Source organism: Mastigoproctus giganteus, chromosome 11, assembly GCF_048544385.1.
Source record: "Mastigoproctus giganteus isolate SK-2022 chromosome 11, ASM4854438v1, whole genome shotgun sequence".
Classification (NCBI taxonomy): domain Eukaryota; kingdom Metazoa; phylum Arthropoda; class Arachnida; order Uropygi; family Thelyphonidae; genus Mastigoproctus; species Mastigoproctus giganteus.
Window position 1 is genome coordinate 84,280,321 of NC_143585.1, and position 15,798 is coordinate 84,296,118.

Sequence of the window (15,798 nt, forward strand, 5' to 3'; positions counted from 1 at the left end):
TATTGATTTAACTGAATTATACTTATTCAACTTTCTGGCTGACACAACTAAATAGAACCAGCCGGGGGCACAAATAAGAATACAGTTTGCCGAAACATACGGCTTGGCGAGCTCAGAGAGCCTTTGTCTGAGAGAGGCACTGGTTGAAACCAGAACAGATGCAGCTCCTAACCTCAAATCAATGTAGGCCTTAACTGGCTGAATTATTGAGCATAATAATACTGATTAAGGAAGGTTAATACTTAATAATACACTGGCAAAATGCACATCATTAATATTAAACTTAATTTAGCCATCATTAAAACATGGTAAAATGAAATTCATATGAAAAAGAAGGTAGGAAACCAAATAACGTCTGCCTTATTGGCATCCACTGTTAAATCTCTATCAAAAATTAATCACAACAGTTTATCCCATACATGATATAATAACATACTATAATTATAAACTTACCGTAGTAACTGTAAACACCAATGTCAGTCTTGTCAGATTTCAAAGCAATAAAAAATGTCGTTTAGAGAGAACATTTTGCATGGTTCCAACCAATAAAACCATTATTCATATTATAAAGTCTGTATGATGTCACAAACCATCATACAATATATAGTGGATTCCGGGTATTTGAGCCACTGGTTAATCTGGGCAGCTGTTTATTTAGGGCAAATCTTAAAAAACAGAAACCAATGGAGAAAATAGCCAGGGTTTACTTCGCTTAATTGGGGCAGGAGACCGCAGCACTGGAGATTACTTGTCTTCAACGGTACCACATGGTTCGGTCGAAATTCTGGAGGTCACAACCATAAAACAATTAGCATTCACCTGTTTATCGGGCTTTTCTGTTAGTGAAATCTGTCATAAACAGACAGTAAACTTGATCTTACTGAATTTGCAATAATACTGACAGCTGGAATTCTGTGAGTTATTATGGTGCGATGTGTTTACACTTCCATGAAATCTTCAATCATATAAAAAAAATTTTAATTTTCAGATCTTCTCTTCATTCCTGTTTTTAAAGCTTTGTAACTCGTTACTCCGTTCTCACTTGCGCATATCGTGTTACTTGCAATTTGTGTGTGCCGTGTTCTTTGTTATCGATTGCTTATCTTTTTACTGTTTTAAATTTTAACCCCCACCCACAAATGTCAGTGAACAGAAATGTCAATTAGTTAGTATGTACTTATTACAGTACGTATTAATTATTCCGATTATCATGTATATTCTTCCGATTTTTCACGTACCATTTAATTGGTAAGGTAATAAAGGGTAAATTTGTGCTTAATATATCTTTGTTTTTATAGCCTGTGGATAATATTCCTCCTTTTTTTGCTAATTAGAATTGCTGTTTAATAGAATTAAAATTCAATTCACAAACTGGTCACAATAACCGGCATTCATTACACATTGTATAGGGAACGGTACTTTACTATGGTAAGTTCGTCGTAACGTGATTTGATTGTACATTGTATTTTTAACTATTTAGTGAAACTTTGGATAATTGGAGCAGCCGCTTAATCGGGCCAAAATGCACTAGTCCCGATGTGTCTCAAATAACCAGAATGGACCGTATATGTATACAGTACAGTGTTTCTTTTTGCCATAGTATGTTTACTACAAATATATATACAGTATAATACGAAATTTTTAGAAATCTTCAAGTACCGTGTTAATAGACTAGAGAAGAATAGCGAAAGCTTAAAAAGCGGTACTCACCTTGAAATTAATCTGTGATGGTTTACTTAGGTAGCGTGGTTAATGTTTAAGTTGAATTGTTAAATTGAAAAATTAAAAGGGAGGGAAGTAGGTAAAAGTTGACTGAGTTAAATAGGCGCAAGGAAATAGAAGTGTACACATCCAATCCTTGGTTGTCATCGAAATAAAAGAAAAGAATAGTTAAAAACTGTAAGTGAATCTGGTGAAGCCAATAGTCTTTACGAGGACTTTCATTAGTTAAAGAACGTCTTCAGTTGGCAATGTGTGGGGAGAGAACGCGCATGGTATTTTAAGAATAAAAAATTATACTCTCGTGATGCCTTTTTTGACATGTGGGAACTTTAATCTCGAGAGGTTCCAAATTGGGGAAAGATTGAAGGGGAGTTTAGAATTTTGAGGTTAGAGTGGTGCTTGTACCATTCAATAACTAGGGCTTCATATTGAAGTATTCTGTAGCTGGATTTTAGTTTAATGATGGAAATGGCAGAGTCGATGAGCGGGTTGTGGTTGTGAGTCTGGGCATGAGTTGTAAGTTCTGTGACAGATTGGTTAGACATGAGACTATGGAAATGGTAGTAGGCACGGGTGTTGGATGTTTTTGATGAGCCAAATTTAGTAGTGGTACTTCCGATATAACATGTCAACAAAACTGCAACACATGTTATATCGGAAATACCACTACTAAATTTGGCTCATCAAAAACATCCAACACCCGTGCCTACTACCATTTCCATAGTCTCATGTCTAACCAATCTGTCACAGAACTTACAACTCATGCCCAGACTCACAACCACAACCCGCTCATCAACTCTGCCATTTCCATCATTAAACTAAAATCCAGCTACAGAATACTTCAATATGAAGCCCTAGTTATTGAATGGTACAAGCACCACTCTAACCTCAAAATTCTAAACTCCCCTTCAATCTTTCCCCAATTTGGAACCTCTCGAGATTAAAGTTCCCACATGTCAAAAAAGGCATCACGAGAGTATAATTTTTTATTCTTAAAATACCATGCGCGTTCTCTCCCCACACATTGCCAACTGAAGACGTTCTTTAACTAACGAAAGTCCTCGTAAAGACTATTGGCTTCACCAGATTCACTTACAGTTTTTAACTATTCTTTTCTTTTATTTCGATGACAACCAAGGATTGGATGTGTACACTTCTATTTCCTTGCGCCTATTTAACTCAGTCAACTTTTACCTACTTCCCTCCCTTTTAATTTTTCAATTTAACAATTCAACTTAAACATTAACCACGCTACCTAAGTAAACCATCGCAGATTAATTTCAAGGTGAGTACCGCTTTTTAAGCTTTCGCTATTCTTTTCTAATATACAGTATATTAATTGAACCCTTTTTTAAATAGATAATTTAGAGTACTTATACTTTGATTCAGCATTCTCAAATGAAATAACTTTTCACTTAATCTCTGGAGGCCCTCCAAATGGCAGGAACCCCTAAAGCCCATGCCTTAATCCGGCCCTGGTTATATAGTGAAAATTTCAACTTCCGAGGTCTTGGAACGAATTAACAAAAAAAAAAAAAAGTATTGTTATTGAGTTTACATTGCGATATTTTCACGATACTGCCATTTATTCCTACTGAATGCAAAATATGTTTCCATGATTTTTTTTTTTAAAGTTTTCACTGGTTGGCAAAAACTTACATAAAGTTGAATTTCTGTAAGTTGAGTATTGCGTAAGCCGGGTAGTGGCCGTAAATGATGTATGTATATGTTTTGGCTTATTTTTTATGATGCTCATTAATGTTGTGTATATGTATATATATACTTTCTTCTTTTTTTTCTTTTTTTTTTTTTTTTTAGTCATTGTACCCACTGCAATATCCTCTGTTTGGGTAGTTATGTAAAGACATATAATTATGCTGCTTTCAGCAGACAGGTAAGAATTACTAACTTTTATTGCTGTATATTAGTTGTTTCATGAAAGTTGAGGGGAGTTGAAAAACAGTATTATAAATGAAAAATAATCTTCTTATCATTCTGATTTGTCTATTAATATAATAGAATCTCAAATCTGGCATCCTGTGGATCCAGCAGTTGCCAGATTTTTTTTTTAGATTATGCACATCTGATACCTATCGTTTTCACAGAACAATAGTCTCCAGCATTAAGCTAAAATGTTAACCTGTACTGTTGGTTTGGTCCAGTTGGCAACGTGCTTGCCTTAGATTAGAAATAAAGGTCACAGGTTCAAATGCTGCTTCTGGTATGGGTATTATGATTGTTCAATATGTGGTATAAATGGTGAGATATGAAAATACTATTAAGTACTATACTGTAAACTAGTATTGAATGTCAAATACATAGTAACAATGACAGTCTAGGGAATAAGAAAAACAGAAATTGGTATTTAGAAATTATTAATGGAATATAATACATAAATCTGCACATATAGCTTAGTTTTTTTTTTTTCTCTTCCCTAAGTAGTCCAGCTAGCCTTTTTCTCCTCTGCCCTTGTATGGTTAATTACCCTATGAGAAATATTCAAAAAGTGCTGGATTTTTGATAATTCTAAACTTCTGAATGCCTAAATTATGAGATTCACTGTATTTTCTTATATTATTTGAAATAATATACAGCAGGCCCTTGTTATGACGCGGTTCGCTTTATTGCTGATTTGCTATAATGCTTTTCTTATATTATAACCCATATCTGATTATAACGCTGTCACAAATCACTGTAATGCTCTTTTACCAGCATACAGATTGCATTTTTGCCATATTTAACGAAAACGTTTCATCTAATGGAGTCCAATAGCTTGAAAATGAATAGCAAAACAGCATTAAAACATTTCCCACACCGACTTGAGAAAATTTCCCACACGCTTAGTGAAAATTTGTCGCACACTAATTTAATTGCAGTATAGTGACTTGTTACGTAATTCCGAGATCAACATTTTTAAAAAAATGATCAAAGTATATTGCTTGTAATACTTGCGTTATATGCATTTATCCGAAGTCTAGTCATCACTCAGTACAGTATTAGACATTGTGCGTAACGAACAGTTTACTCGAACATTGTATCATAATTAAAGCAACCAACGCATTTACATTTTCAAAGAGTAATAATGGTGAATAAGAATGAAAAAGCAACAACATCTGGACGCAGTTTGAAGACTACAAATATAAGAAAAAGACAATTTGAAAATTAAATTCGACATTTTGAAGCTAATCGATTCCGGTCAATGAAAGCAGATGTGTGCCATAATTTAGGACTGGCAAGTTTAAATGTAAGAACAATTATAAAGAATTAATTTTAGCAGTGGGAAAGACAGCGGTTCCATTGCAAGCAACTAGGGCTAAGCGGGCTATTAGGATTGAAATAGAGACTTTAACTAATTTTATTGAAGATAATATCCAATGCAGAATTCATATTAAGTTAAATATTAAAAAAAAAAAAAAAAAAAAAATAGATTAGCCTATATGATGATCTGAAGAAAGCTCACCTAAAAAAATAAAAAAGTGGAACCATTTAAAACTAATAAGGGCTGGTTGAATAGATTTAAAATCCAGGGAGAAGCCACAAGTGCAGATCAAGGAGCCAAAACTTTCAAAAAATAACTTGTTAAAATTATTGAAGAGGGGTATTATGTGTTATACTTCTCAACAAGTTTTTAACATAGATGAAGCAGGACTTTTTTGGAAACTAATGCCTAAAAGAAGTTTCATATTGAAAGAACAAAAAAACATGCCGGGTTTCAAAGCAGCGAAGGATTGGTTGACTTTATTGTTGGGTGGTAACGCTGCAGGGGATTTTAAATGAAAACCCCTTTTAGTTTCCTAGGAAGAAGGCCAAAGTACAACCCAAAATCGACACATTTTTCATGATTAAATTCATCAATTAAATTAAATCAATTTAGATCAATTAAATTCATGATTTTAATTGGAATTTTAAGTTTAATTTTGATACATAAGTAGTTACCACATAATTATATACGTATGTAATGCAGAATATTTTATATGTACAAATATTTGAATATTATATATTTTGACCGACATTTGTGTATCTTTTCATTACCGTTTATTATTGATTAAGAAATATCCTATGGCACTGACCACAACTCACAAATACATATGTTACTTTATGGGAATGCGGCGATCACTTAGCGCCCTGTTTTTCCAGAATGAATTATCAGCGTTAAGTGGGGGTCACCTGTATATTGGTATCATCCACATTCAAATCTTTTTTTTTTTTTTTTTTTTTTTTCACCTTCAGTTGTTAAAAGTGATAAATTATAAATTGCCTTTATTGGGGTTAAGAGTAAAATAAATGTTCAATTGTTTTTTGTTTCATTCGTTGCAACTTTCTTTTTTATTTTTGCTGCAAAATCTCTTCAGTTCCTTGATGATATCAATTTGATTATACCACACTCCTCCTTTTTTGCTCGTTTCAGTGCAGTTTATTTTCGTTGACACTTTACTATAAAAATACTGAGAAAAATAATTAGTCACGCAGTTTCAGGCTGATATTCTTACCGAATCTGGAGCTAAAGTAAACATAATATAATATGAAATGAAGGTAACAAAACATTTCATGGTAAACTTGGTTTATGAAAGTTTATGACTAAACTATCACTAATGGTTTCAGAGAAAACCCATTAGTCCTAATCCGACATTTCACCAGATATTTGACATAAAAAAACAGACAAAAATACTCTGGTAACATAATAAACATTTGTCTCCAAATATGCTACCATTAATAAGAAAGAAAAAAAAGAAGAAAAATTAGCTTTTCAAATTATCCTGGATAACCGACATTCTACTATATTTAGGATATAGGAATATTAAATGAGGCAGCAAAGGAAGTAAGCAAACCCTTAGCCATAATTACGAGAGCTCCCTTGCACTCTGGGATGTCCCCATACACTGGAAGTGTGCAAATGTATCCCCAATTCACAAAGGGGGGTTCAAAAGGTGACACAAGTAACTATAGACCTGTTGTTTAACTTGTGTTCTGGGGAAAATAATGGAATCCCTGGTTAAAGAAGCATTGTAGGATCATTTAGACAAGACAGCATGGGTTTGTTAAAGTGAGGTCTTGTCTGACCAATTTGATTGGATGCTATGATGTGGTCACAGAGGAACTGGATGTAAAAATTAATTTTGATATCATATACTTGGATTTCAGGAAAGCTTTTGATACTTTTGCAAATGGAAGACTGCTATACAGATTGGAGCGGGATGGTTGAGTGGGAGACAACAGAGTGGTAATCAATTGACACTGCTTTTCACGGACTAATGTTATTAGTGGAGTTCCCCAGGGTTCGGTGCTGGGCCCATTGTTCTTTTGTGCATTAATCAGTGATATTGACAAGATATATCAGGCTTAATGTCTAAGTTTGCAGATGATACAAAGATTGGCAGGGTTGTTAATAACAGTATGCTACTGCAACAGGATCTAGATAAGTTGGGCAAATGGGCTGAGAAGTAGCAACTGAAGTTTAACATTGACAAATGCAAAGTTCTGCATATGGGTAGCAGTAACCCAAGAGAAATGTACCAATTGTGTGGTACTACACTCAGGAAAGTGGAGAATAAAAAAAGACCTGGGGGTAATTGTGCAATCAAATACGAAGTTCACTGAGCAGGGCAGGTCATGGAGTCTTGTCAATGATATATAGGAATTTTGCTGGCAGAGACAAGGTTGTGATTATCCTGTTCTGCAAGGCAATGGTCAGACCACACCTTGAGTACTGTGTACAGATCTGGAGGCCTCATTTTAGGAAAGATATGGATTGTTAGAACGAGTACAAAGAGAGGCAACAAGATTGGTGAGAGGAACAAAGGGGTGATCTTACCAAGGAAGGCTTAAGTTCTGCAAATTACAATGCCTGGAGACTTAGGCACCTGTCAGGTGATCTGATTGAGGTGTATAAGACCTTGAATGGGTTGAGCAAGCTCAATGCTGATAAGATCCTTCCTCTTGCTCAGATTCCGAACCTGAGGGAGCATAGATTCAAATTGAGGAAAGACAGTTGTGGAATAGCTGTGCTGAAATTTGCCTTTATCCAGCGGGTAGTTGATTGCTGGAATGGACTTCCATTTCTTGTTGGGGAAGTTGATAGCTTAAGTAAATTTAAAGCTGAGCTGGATAAGCATTTGGGGTGAATAGTGAGTACACAACACAAGAAAGCATAAGCTTGCTTTCTTGTGTTGTGTACCTCCTGCTATTGCTGATTTCTTTTGCAGATGATGTTCCTGTTGACAATTGCCTTCCAGAAGCACTGCTTCATTTAAATAGGTTATTTTGACTAGCACAAGCTATTAGTTTGAAAATAAATATTTCAAGTGCAGAGTGAAGTTAACCAACTTAATAGATCTAAGCACATTGAGGGCATTCTTATTAAGTTTTGAATGATTTCCAATATTTTGGTTTTGCACCAAGAATATCTCTAATTGTGACTACTACAACCAACTTACAATTTTTTTTCATTTTTTTTACAGTTTCTAGCAGGGATAAGGAGGTGATTATTCTCTTGTATAAGGCAATGGTCAGGCCACACTTTGAGTACTATATACAGGTCTGGAGGCCTCATTTCAAGAAGGATGTAGAGCTGCTGGAATGAGTACAAAGAAGGGCAACAAGATTAGTGAATGGAACAAAGGGTTGCTCTTATGAAGAAAGGCTTAAGTTTTGCAAATTACAGTGTCTGGAGACTAGGCACCTGCGAGGTGATCTGATTGAGGTGTATAAAGCCTTGAATGGTTTGAGCATGCTCAATGCTGATGGGATTCTTCCTGTTGCTCAGAATAATCACCTGAGAGGGCATAAATTCAAATTGAGGAAAGACAGATGTAGGATAGATGTGTGGAAATTTGCCTTTAGCCAGCGGGTAGTTGGTTGGTGGAACTGACTTCCATCCCTTGTTGTTGAAGTTGATAGCCTAAATAAATTTAAGGCTCAGCTGGACAGGTATTTCGAATGAATGGAGGGGTGAAGTGGAAGTAGTCTTTGTTTTTTTTTTTTTTTTTTTTTGTTTTTTTAGCTGATGCTGCATTAGTTTGCTTTCTTGCATCATATGCCTATGCTATCCTTGTGTGTGGAAGCATCAGTTTTGTACACTTTTTTTTATTTTTTTGTTCTCAATCCTGGTTACTAAGCACAAAACAATAACCTCAATTGGCAGTTTTAGTATGTTGCTCTCTTCCCTTGGATACTCCTGCCAGGACCTTGTCTAATTCAATAATCCTTGAAGCTAGACAGGAACCCCTTATTAAGACCTTCGAAAAGAATGTTGTTTATTTGAACATCAACTATGGGATAGACAAGAGCAACAGTGTAGCCATACATTAGTGGCTTGCCAACTGGTGTTCTCATCTTTCCTCACTACAGATAAAGACAGTGACAATGTAAATATTGGCTTTTGTACTATAATATTCAACCTGAAGATTATTTTATTATTTTAAACTTGAAAATTTTGCAGATAAAGCATGATGTTAATTGCAAAATCTTTAATTCCTTGAAATCTTAATTTTTAGGTAGAAATGGTCAAATGGCTTTCAAGTAAACATAACATGGGAATGGTTATTACCAGGTCATTGTGGAATCAGCTGAAAAAATGTGCCAAGGTTTGTAGAAATATAAGAAATTAGTGAGTTCATGAAATTTTAAATTTTATCCCTCCCCACAACAATTTCCATCAGATCATTTCATTTCATTTACGGCAGACTCTTGATTTACCGGGATCGGATTAACTGGGACACTTCAAGACTCCAAAAAAAAATAAAAAAAATCAACCAAAAATTGTAAAATTCAAGTACTAACTAGAATATGTATAAACAGATGTTTTGCAAGTCGTAAATAAGCGACATTATAAGTCGTCATTGGGAGATTAATGTACCTATTATCTTGCAACCCCTGCTGTGTTCACATCTGCCGCTCAAAAAAAAAAAAAAAAAAAAGAGAAGAAATGTTTAGTTTGTTTTAGCGCGTCGCGTCGATTGTTGTGTTCCGTTTCACCACAAAAAGACATTTTGTTTCGTTATGTCATGGATGACAAATTTTTTTTTTTATAGTAAATAATTTTATTTTTTTGTTTAGAAATTGTGAAAATGATGGGTAAATGCAAAGGAGTTGCGCTTTCAGTTAAACAAAAACTTGAAGTTATTGAAAAGTTTGAAAACGGTGCATCCGTTAAATCTTTAATGATGAATCATTATAATGTTGGTGACCAAACCACACGCAACAGCATAAAAAAATAAAGGGATGCTATTAGATTAAAATCGGCATCGCAAAAAAATAAAGGGAAGCATCGTATTGGACATGAGAGTAGTACGTGGTAAGCTTTTGGTTTTTTTTTTATTTATTGCCATATTTTTTACGTAGGTTGCTGAACATTTTTCGATACAGTTAGTCCCCGACTTACGCAACTTCAGACTTACATAATTTTTTTTCACTCAAATTTTTTTTTAGGATTGTAAAATTAAAAAAAAAATAATAACAAAAAATAAGCCATTAATAATGACGATTACGGCACGCACAAATTGCACAAGTGAGGTACGGAGTAACAAGCAAAAAAATAGGAAAGAAGAGAAGATTCTTACAATTTATTTATGGGGTTTTTTTATATGACTGAAGATTTCAGTGAAGGGGACACACATTTCAATATAATAATATAAAAACCCACAGAATTTCAGCTGTCAGTATTATTGCAAATGCAATAGGATCGAGTTTACTAACCGTTTATAATGAATTGCACTAGCAGAAAAGACCAATAACCTGGAAAGTGCAAATTGTTTTTTGGTAGTGATCTCAAGAAATGTGCTTTAGTAAAATGTGAGTTTGCGCAGGGTGATAATAGTGAGTTTTTGCCTTAACCCTGTGAAGCTCTTTACAGAAAATTCATTTTGACCATTATCATGGTGCCGACTAAGAGAATAAGTGACAGCAGCACTACTAAATCTACCAAGAAAAGGAAAGCGATAGATTTCGATCAGAAAATTAAACTAACAATAAAGTATCGCGCTGAATTCAGATTTGTCAATAATAATATAGTAGCAATATGTTTTTAGTCATTCCATAGTTATGGAATGACTAATAACAAATGTGCTTTAGTAAAATGTAAAATTAGTCATTCCATAGTTATGGAATGACTAATAACATATTGGTCATTCCATAACTATGGAATGACTCGATGAAGTAAGAAGTCCTGGAATGTATCTCTTACGTATGTCGGGGACTTCTGTATTTTTGGATTAACTGGGAAATCGATTATCCGGGATTTGTTTTTCACCCTCTATCCCGGAAAATCGAGTCTACTGTACTTATGAAAAATAACATTCATCTCATGGTTATACTTGTTAATTTTTTTCTTTGTTAATTACAGTATTTATTTAAAATTATTGTAGACATTTAAGTTGTCTAAAAATGATTCTGTAGCGCAGCTTAAAGTTTCTGTGCAACTTTAAAATACCTCTTACAAAATGCAAGAGGTGTCTTAGATTATGAACTCTGTGTGTTGTTGTGTTAGTTGTCTGATTGCACCAGGGGTTTTTCCCCATCTCCACATGGGGAAAACCCCTGGTGCTGCCAGACAACTAACATAATCAGGGGAGAAACCCCTGATTATAAACTGTGAGGATTAGCTTTGAACTTTTTTTTTTTTTTTTTTTAAGATATCCATGGAGAATAGTCATTTGGGGTTAAGCTGACATAAGTGGCAAAGTGAAATCTCTAACACTAATTTCAGGAAATATTTTTGAGAGTATTGTTTCCAGGTGTTTTCAATACAATTTAACACAATATGAGGCATTGTGCCATCTACCTGGAGGCGCCTCCGTAGCCAGGTGGGAAGGAGCAGTAGTGCGTAGCACACGCTTCTTGATTAGACCGGGGTTCGAGCTCGTCACCACCAAATACGGAGGATGCGGAAAGGTCAGGGAATGTCCACCGCATATCCCCGGAGCAATATGGCCTTAGTTGCTAATACTCCTAAAAACCAAACAAACTAACTGGCCATCTACCTGGAATAAGATTTCAACTTTGTGACTCATAAAGAAAAATCTTTGAACACATGCTAAGGTGGCAATAGTGGAAACAGCATGCCATCCTGTAACTCATTGAGAATGCAAGGGATTTTCTATTAATAATGTGAGAATTTCTAAAGTTCCAAAATGAGCATTTTGTTTACATAACTCTCTATCGGATCCACCCGATCATTTCATATATAAGAGGCTCTATAAGAGAAAAATGAGCTTAACCTGAAAACAACATTATGTTTAAAATGTATGGTTGATATCCATGAGTTTTGGAAATCTTAATGTGAAACTTTGTGTCCCAATTTCAGTTTATTCTTAAGTGAGCACAATGCATTTTACACATAGAAATAACAGTTCTATGTCATGAAAAGCCTAGATTCTTTAAAAAAAAAAAAAAAAAAAAAATCCATATTGTGAATTTTCTTTTCTTGTTTTCAATTTATGACAAGAAGATATTTTCAAAGTGCGTGTTTATTGCCCCAAAGGTTATTTTTTGTGCTCATGTGCAATTCTGTGTTAATTTTCTGTAGCTGTTTGCACTGGCAAGTTTCCTCTTTCTTTGGTCATTTAATGCTGTAGGTGGAAAATATACTGTAGCAGTTACTTCATGGTGCCACTCTTTTCTTCTCTTAGGAAGAATTTAGGAACTGTTATACTGTAGTATCACCCAATAGTGTTGTTATACTGCAGTACCCACCCAACAGTTTTTTTTTTTTTTTTTTTTTTCAGTGTATCTTTGGTTTATACACATTTAGTGTCCATGTAATTTTTTTTTTTTTTTTTAATAGCCTCAAAGAGATCAGGTAAATCAGCTAGTGCAGCTAACATAAAGATTGGTAGCTTCTCTTTTTGGGCACATTAAACTCATTTTGCTTTGATACCTATCTGTAATCAAATTGAAGCAATGGGACTTTCTTTGAGTGGGGAAGAAAAATTAGATATTTCAACCATACTTGAAGACACAGTAGAGAAAACGAGAATAAATTTGATAATAACTTGGAAGAGGGGATCTGTATGCTTGTTCATTATTATATTAATGAATTGATAGACACTACACTTAATCTATCATGTGGTAGATTAAGTAATTTATTATTGAAATGATACAATTTTAAAGGAATTAAACCACCTCAATGCCAAACACTATTTATGGCTATGTTTTGGGAACTCAGTTTCCTGTATTCAGGCCTATGGATTGAGCAATGATCATACAAGTTTTCAGTTTGATAATAAAAATTTGATTATTTACAATACAATGTATTCTAATTATGCTATAATCTTTTACATGTATAATTATAACATTTTTGCTTATAATTATTAACTTATAATTAACTCAAGATATTTTATGAAAAATTTCTAGTTACTCTCAAAAATTAGTTGGAAGGGCTTACCTATTAATGTGATCTGGGCCTGGAGTCTCTGGTCCAGTTTGCGAAGACTGGGGTAGAAGGAGTGGATCGACTGTTGTTTATATTATAGGTTGGGAGTTGATTTGGTGTAGCCAATGGGAGGTTGCATGGTAAACCTGGTTGATTTTAGGTACAGCGATATATTATAGAGCTCCCTCTATAATTGGGATGGTTCTGAGTTTGGGGGAAGGACCAGTTTTTGTGAGTATATCCAAAATTTAGAATATTTCTGAACTTTTTAATCTGTTATGGATTATTAGATCAACATGAAGTATTTAATAATTGAGTGTTGTACTACTATTAAAATTAAGTTAAATATCAAATTATTGCAATGTCCATATAAAATTATCATTATTGTAATAATCATAACAATAATTATTATTTTGATTAATTGCTTATTAAATTTAAGGTTTTAAAATTAATAAGTAATTAATTATATTAAACAGTACACTCCCTTTCCTGCAGAGGAAAGGGCATGTGCTGCTGTTTCAGACTTCTTGATTCTGGTATGTTGAGTGTCTTGCTTATGTTAAAACATAATGAGGCGCATGGGATTTTTCCAACACTGTAGTTCTAACAACAGATTCATCCTACTCCAGAAGAGCCTTCAAAGAAGCCTACTTCATAAAACGTTTCAGAAGCTCTGCAATCAAGGAGTTAACTTCCAAGACATTTATTACGACCTTTCCTATACAGATATCTCAGGAAAAAATCCAAACCTCTTGATAAGGAAATCCAGGAAGTCCCAGTTAAAATTTAATTTCAAACCTTAACTTAAATTTAATAAGCAATTAATATCAACAAATAATCATTATCATTATTGTAATAATCGTACTAGTTTTATATGGACATTCTAATTTAATTTAACTTAGTTTTAATAGCAGTACAATGCACTCAATTATTAAATACTACATATGTCGATCTAATAATCAATAACAGATTAAAAAAGTTTAGAAACATCCATGGATATACTCTCAAAAACTGGTCCTCCCCCCCCCTTTAACCTTGGAACCATCCTAATCTCCCTCAATAATATATCCCTGTACCCAAAATCTGCCAAGTTTGCTGTGCAATAACTCCCATTAATCTATATAAACAACAGTTAGCCCACTCCTTCGATCCCAGGCTTTCCCAACCAGAACCAAGAGACTCCACCATGCTCAGATCATGTTAACATGTAAGCCCTTCCAACTAATTTTGAGAGTAATTCTAGGGATTTTTCATAAACTATCTTTATTAATTTGAGTTAATTAAATTATAGGCAACCCCGTTATAATTAGAATACATTGTATTGAAAATAATCAAATTATCATTATCAAATTGAAAACTTGTAGGACCACTTCACAATGTTCTATCCCCCCATAAACCTAAAGATGGGGAAACAGAGTTCCTGAAATGTAGCCATAAATAGTTTCTTTGGTATTGAGGTGGTTCAATTACTTTAAAATTGCATCATTTTGGTAATAAATTACTTAATCTACTAAGTGATATAATAGCATCAGTTCATTAACATAAATTTGATAATGTGTTTAAAAAAAATCCAGATTACATATTTTAAGGAAAATGGAGGAATTGTGTTAATGGAAACGAATAGGAACTTCCATTTCAAGTAGATAAACTGGGATTAAATGAAAAAATAAGTGTTATCACATATAATGGAATTGTGGCACATATTTTCATGCATATTTCATCTGTTTTTCAGTACATATTATCTGATGTCTATTTATTATACAACTAAACCATATTATAAGCCACAGTATAAGTTGGTGTGTATTTATGACTGTAGAATCATGAATTCACAGATTAGTTTTGCTTGTTTTGTGATGGGAAAAACATCCATCTCCATCTGAGACTAGCCAACTACTATCCCTAGTGAAAAGACCTTTAAAAAATTCATTCCACAGCCCATTGACTGGAGTTGATTGGGACCTTTCCAAAAAAAAAATGATGAGTAGCATACCTGCTGTCATTTGTGAAAATGTTTTTTATATAAATGATAAAATTGTTACATGGTGATGATTTATTTATTTTTCATAAAATAAATATTCTGTTATTTTATGCCCCTATTTTTGAAATCCCAGTCACTATAGGTGAGTAATGGGGGGAATAACCTCTTGTTCCCACAGTAATGCAATGCTTGGGCATGTACAAGCTGCAAAGTACATGTTTTCTTTGCCGTTAACTGGTGAACTCAAGTAAAGCATGGCATTGTGTTTCTTCATTGTGATTGATATGTGGAACATAAAAGAAATATTTAAATTATTTGAAATTAATATTTTAAAATCTAAAAGATCTTTTTAGAGAAAAGCACTTGAAACTGTTTTGTTTCCCACAGAATTTTTAGTTTTGAGAATGGATTATTAGTAATGAAAGAAACCACTGTTCCACAGTTCAGCCAGTGACATTGAATAATTTTTTTTTCTTCTAACCTTTCATCAGTTAATAATTAATATTGTTAAGTTATATGGTGCCTCTTTCAATTCTATAATTTGTTGCAGGCTTAGGTAAAGGAACAAAACATTCCGAGGCTGTTGCTTTGTTATGTACCATTCTAAGTACTGATTCTTGCAAAGTTGAATGCAGTTGAACACAAACTGTTCCAAATAATGACTTGAATATTGATATAAAGTAGTGATCCATAACTGTGGTGTTATCCAAGGAAACATGTTTACAATAAA

At 33.8% G+C, this 15,798-nt stretch overlaps 1 protein-coding gene across 1 annotated transcript in view; it reads left to right on the forward strand.

The window, feature by feature from the left end:
- The window catches only part of Mgat2 (alpha-1,6-mannosyl-glycoprotein 2-beta-N-acetylglucosaminyltransferase), a 114,763-nt gene that overhangs the window by 85,852 nt on the left and 13,113 nt on the right, over positions 1-15,798 (forward strand). The window contains exons 6-7 of the mRNA XM_090385256.1: positions 3,541-3,616; positions 9,216-9,305. Of these exons, the coding sequence (XP_090241382.1) occupies positions 3,541-3,616; positions 9,216-9,305 (166 nt within the window). The remainder of the gene's footprint in view (positions 1-3,540; positions 3,617-9,215; positions 9,306-15,798) is intronic.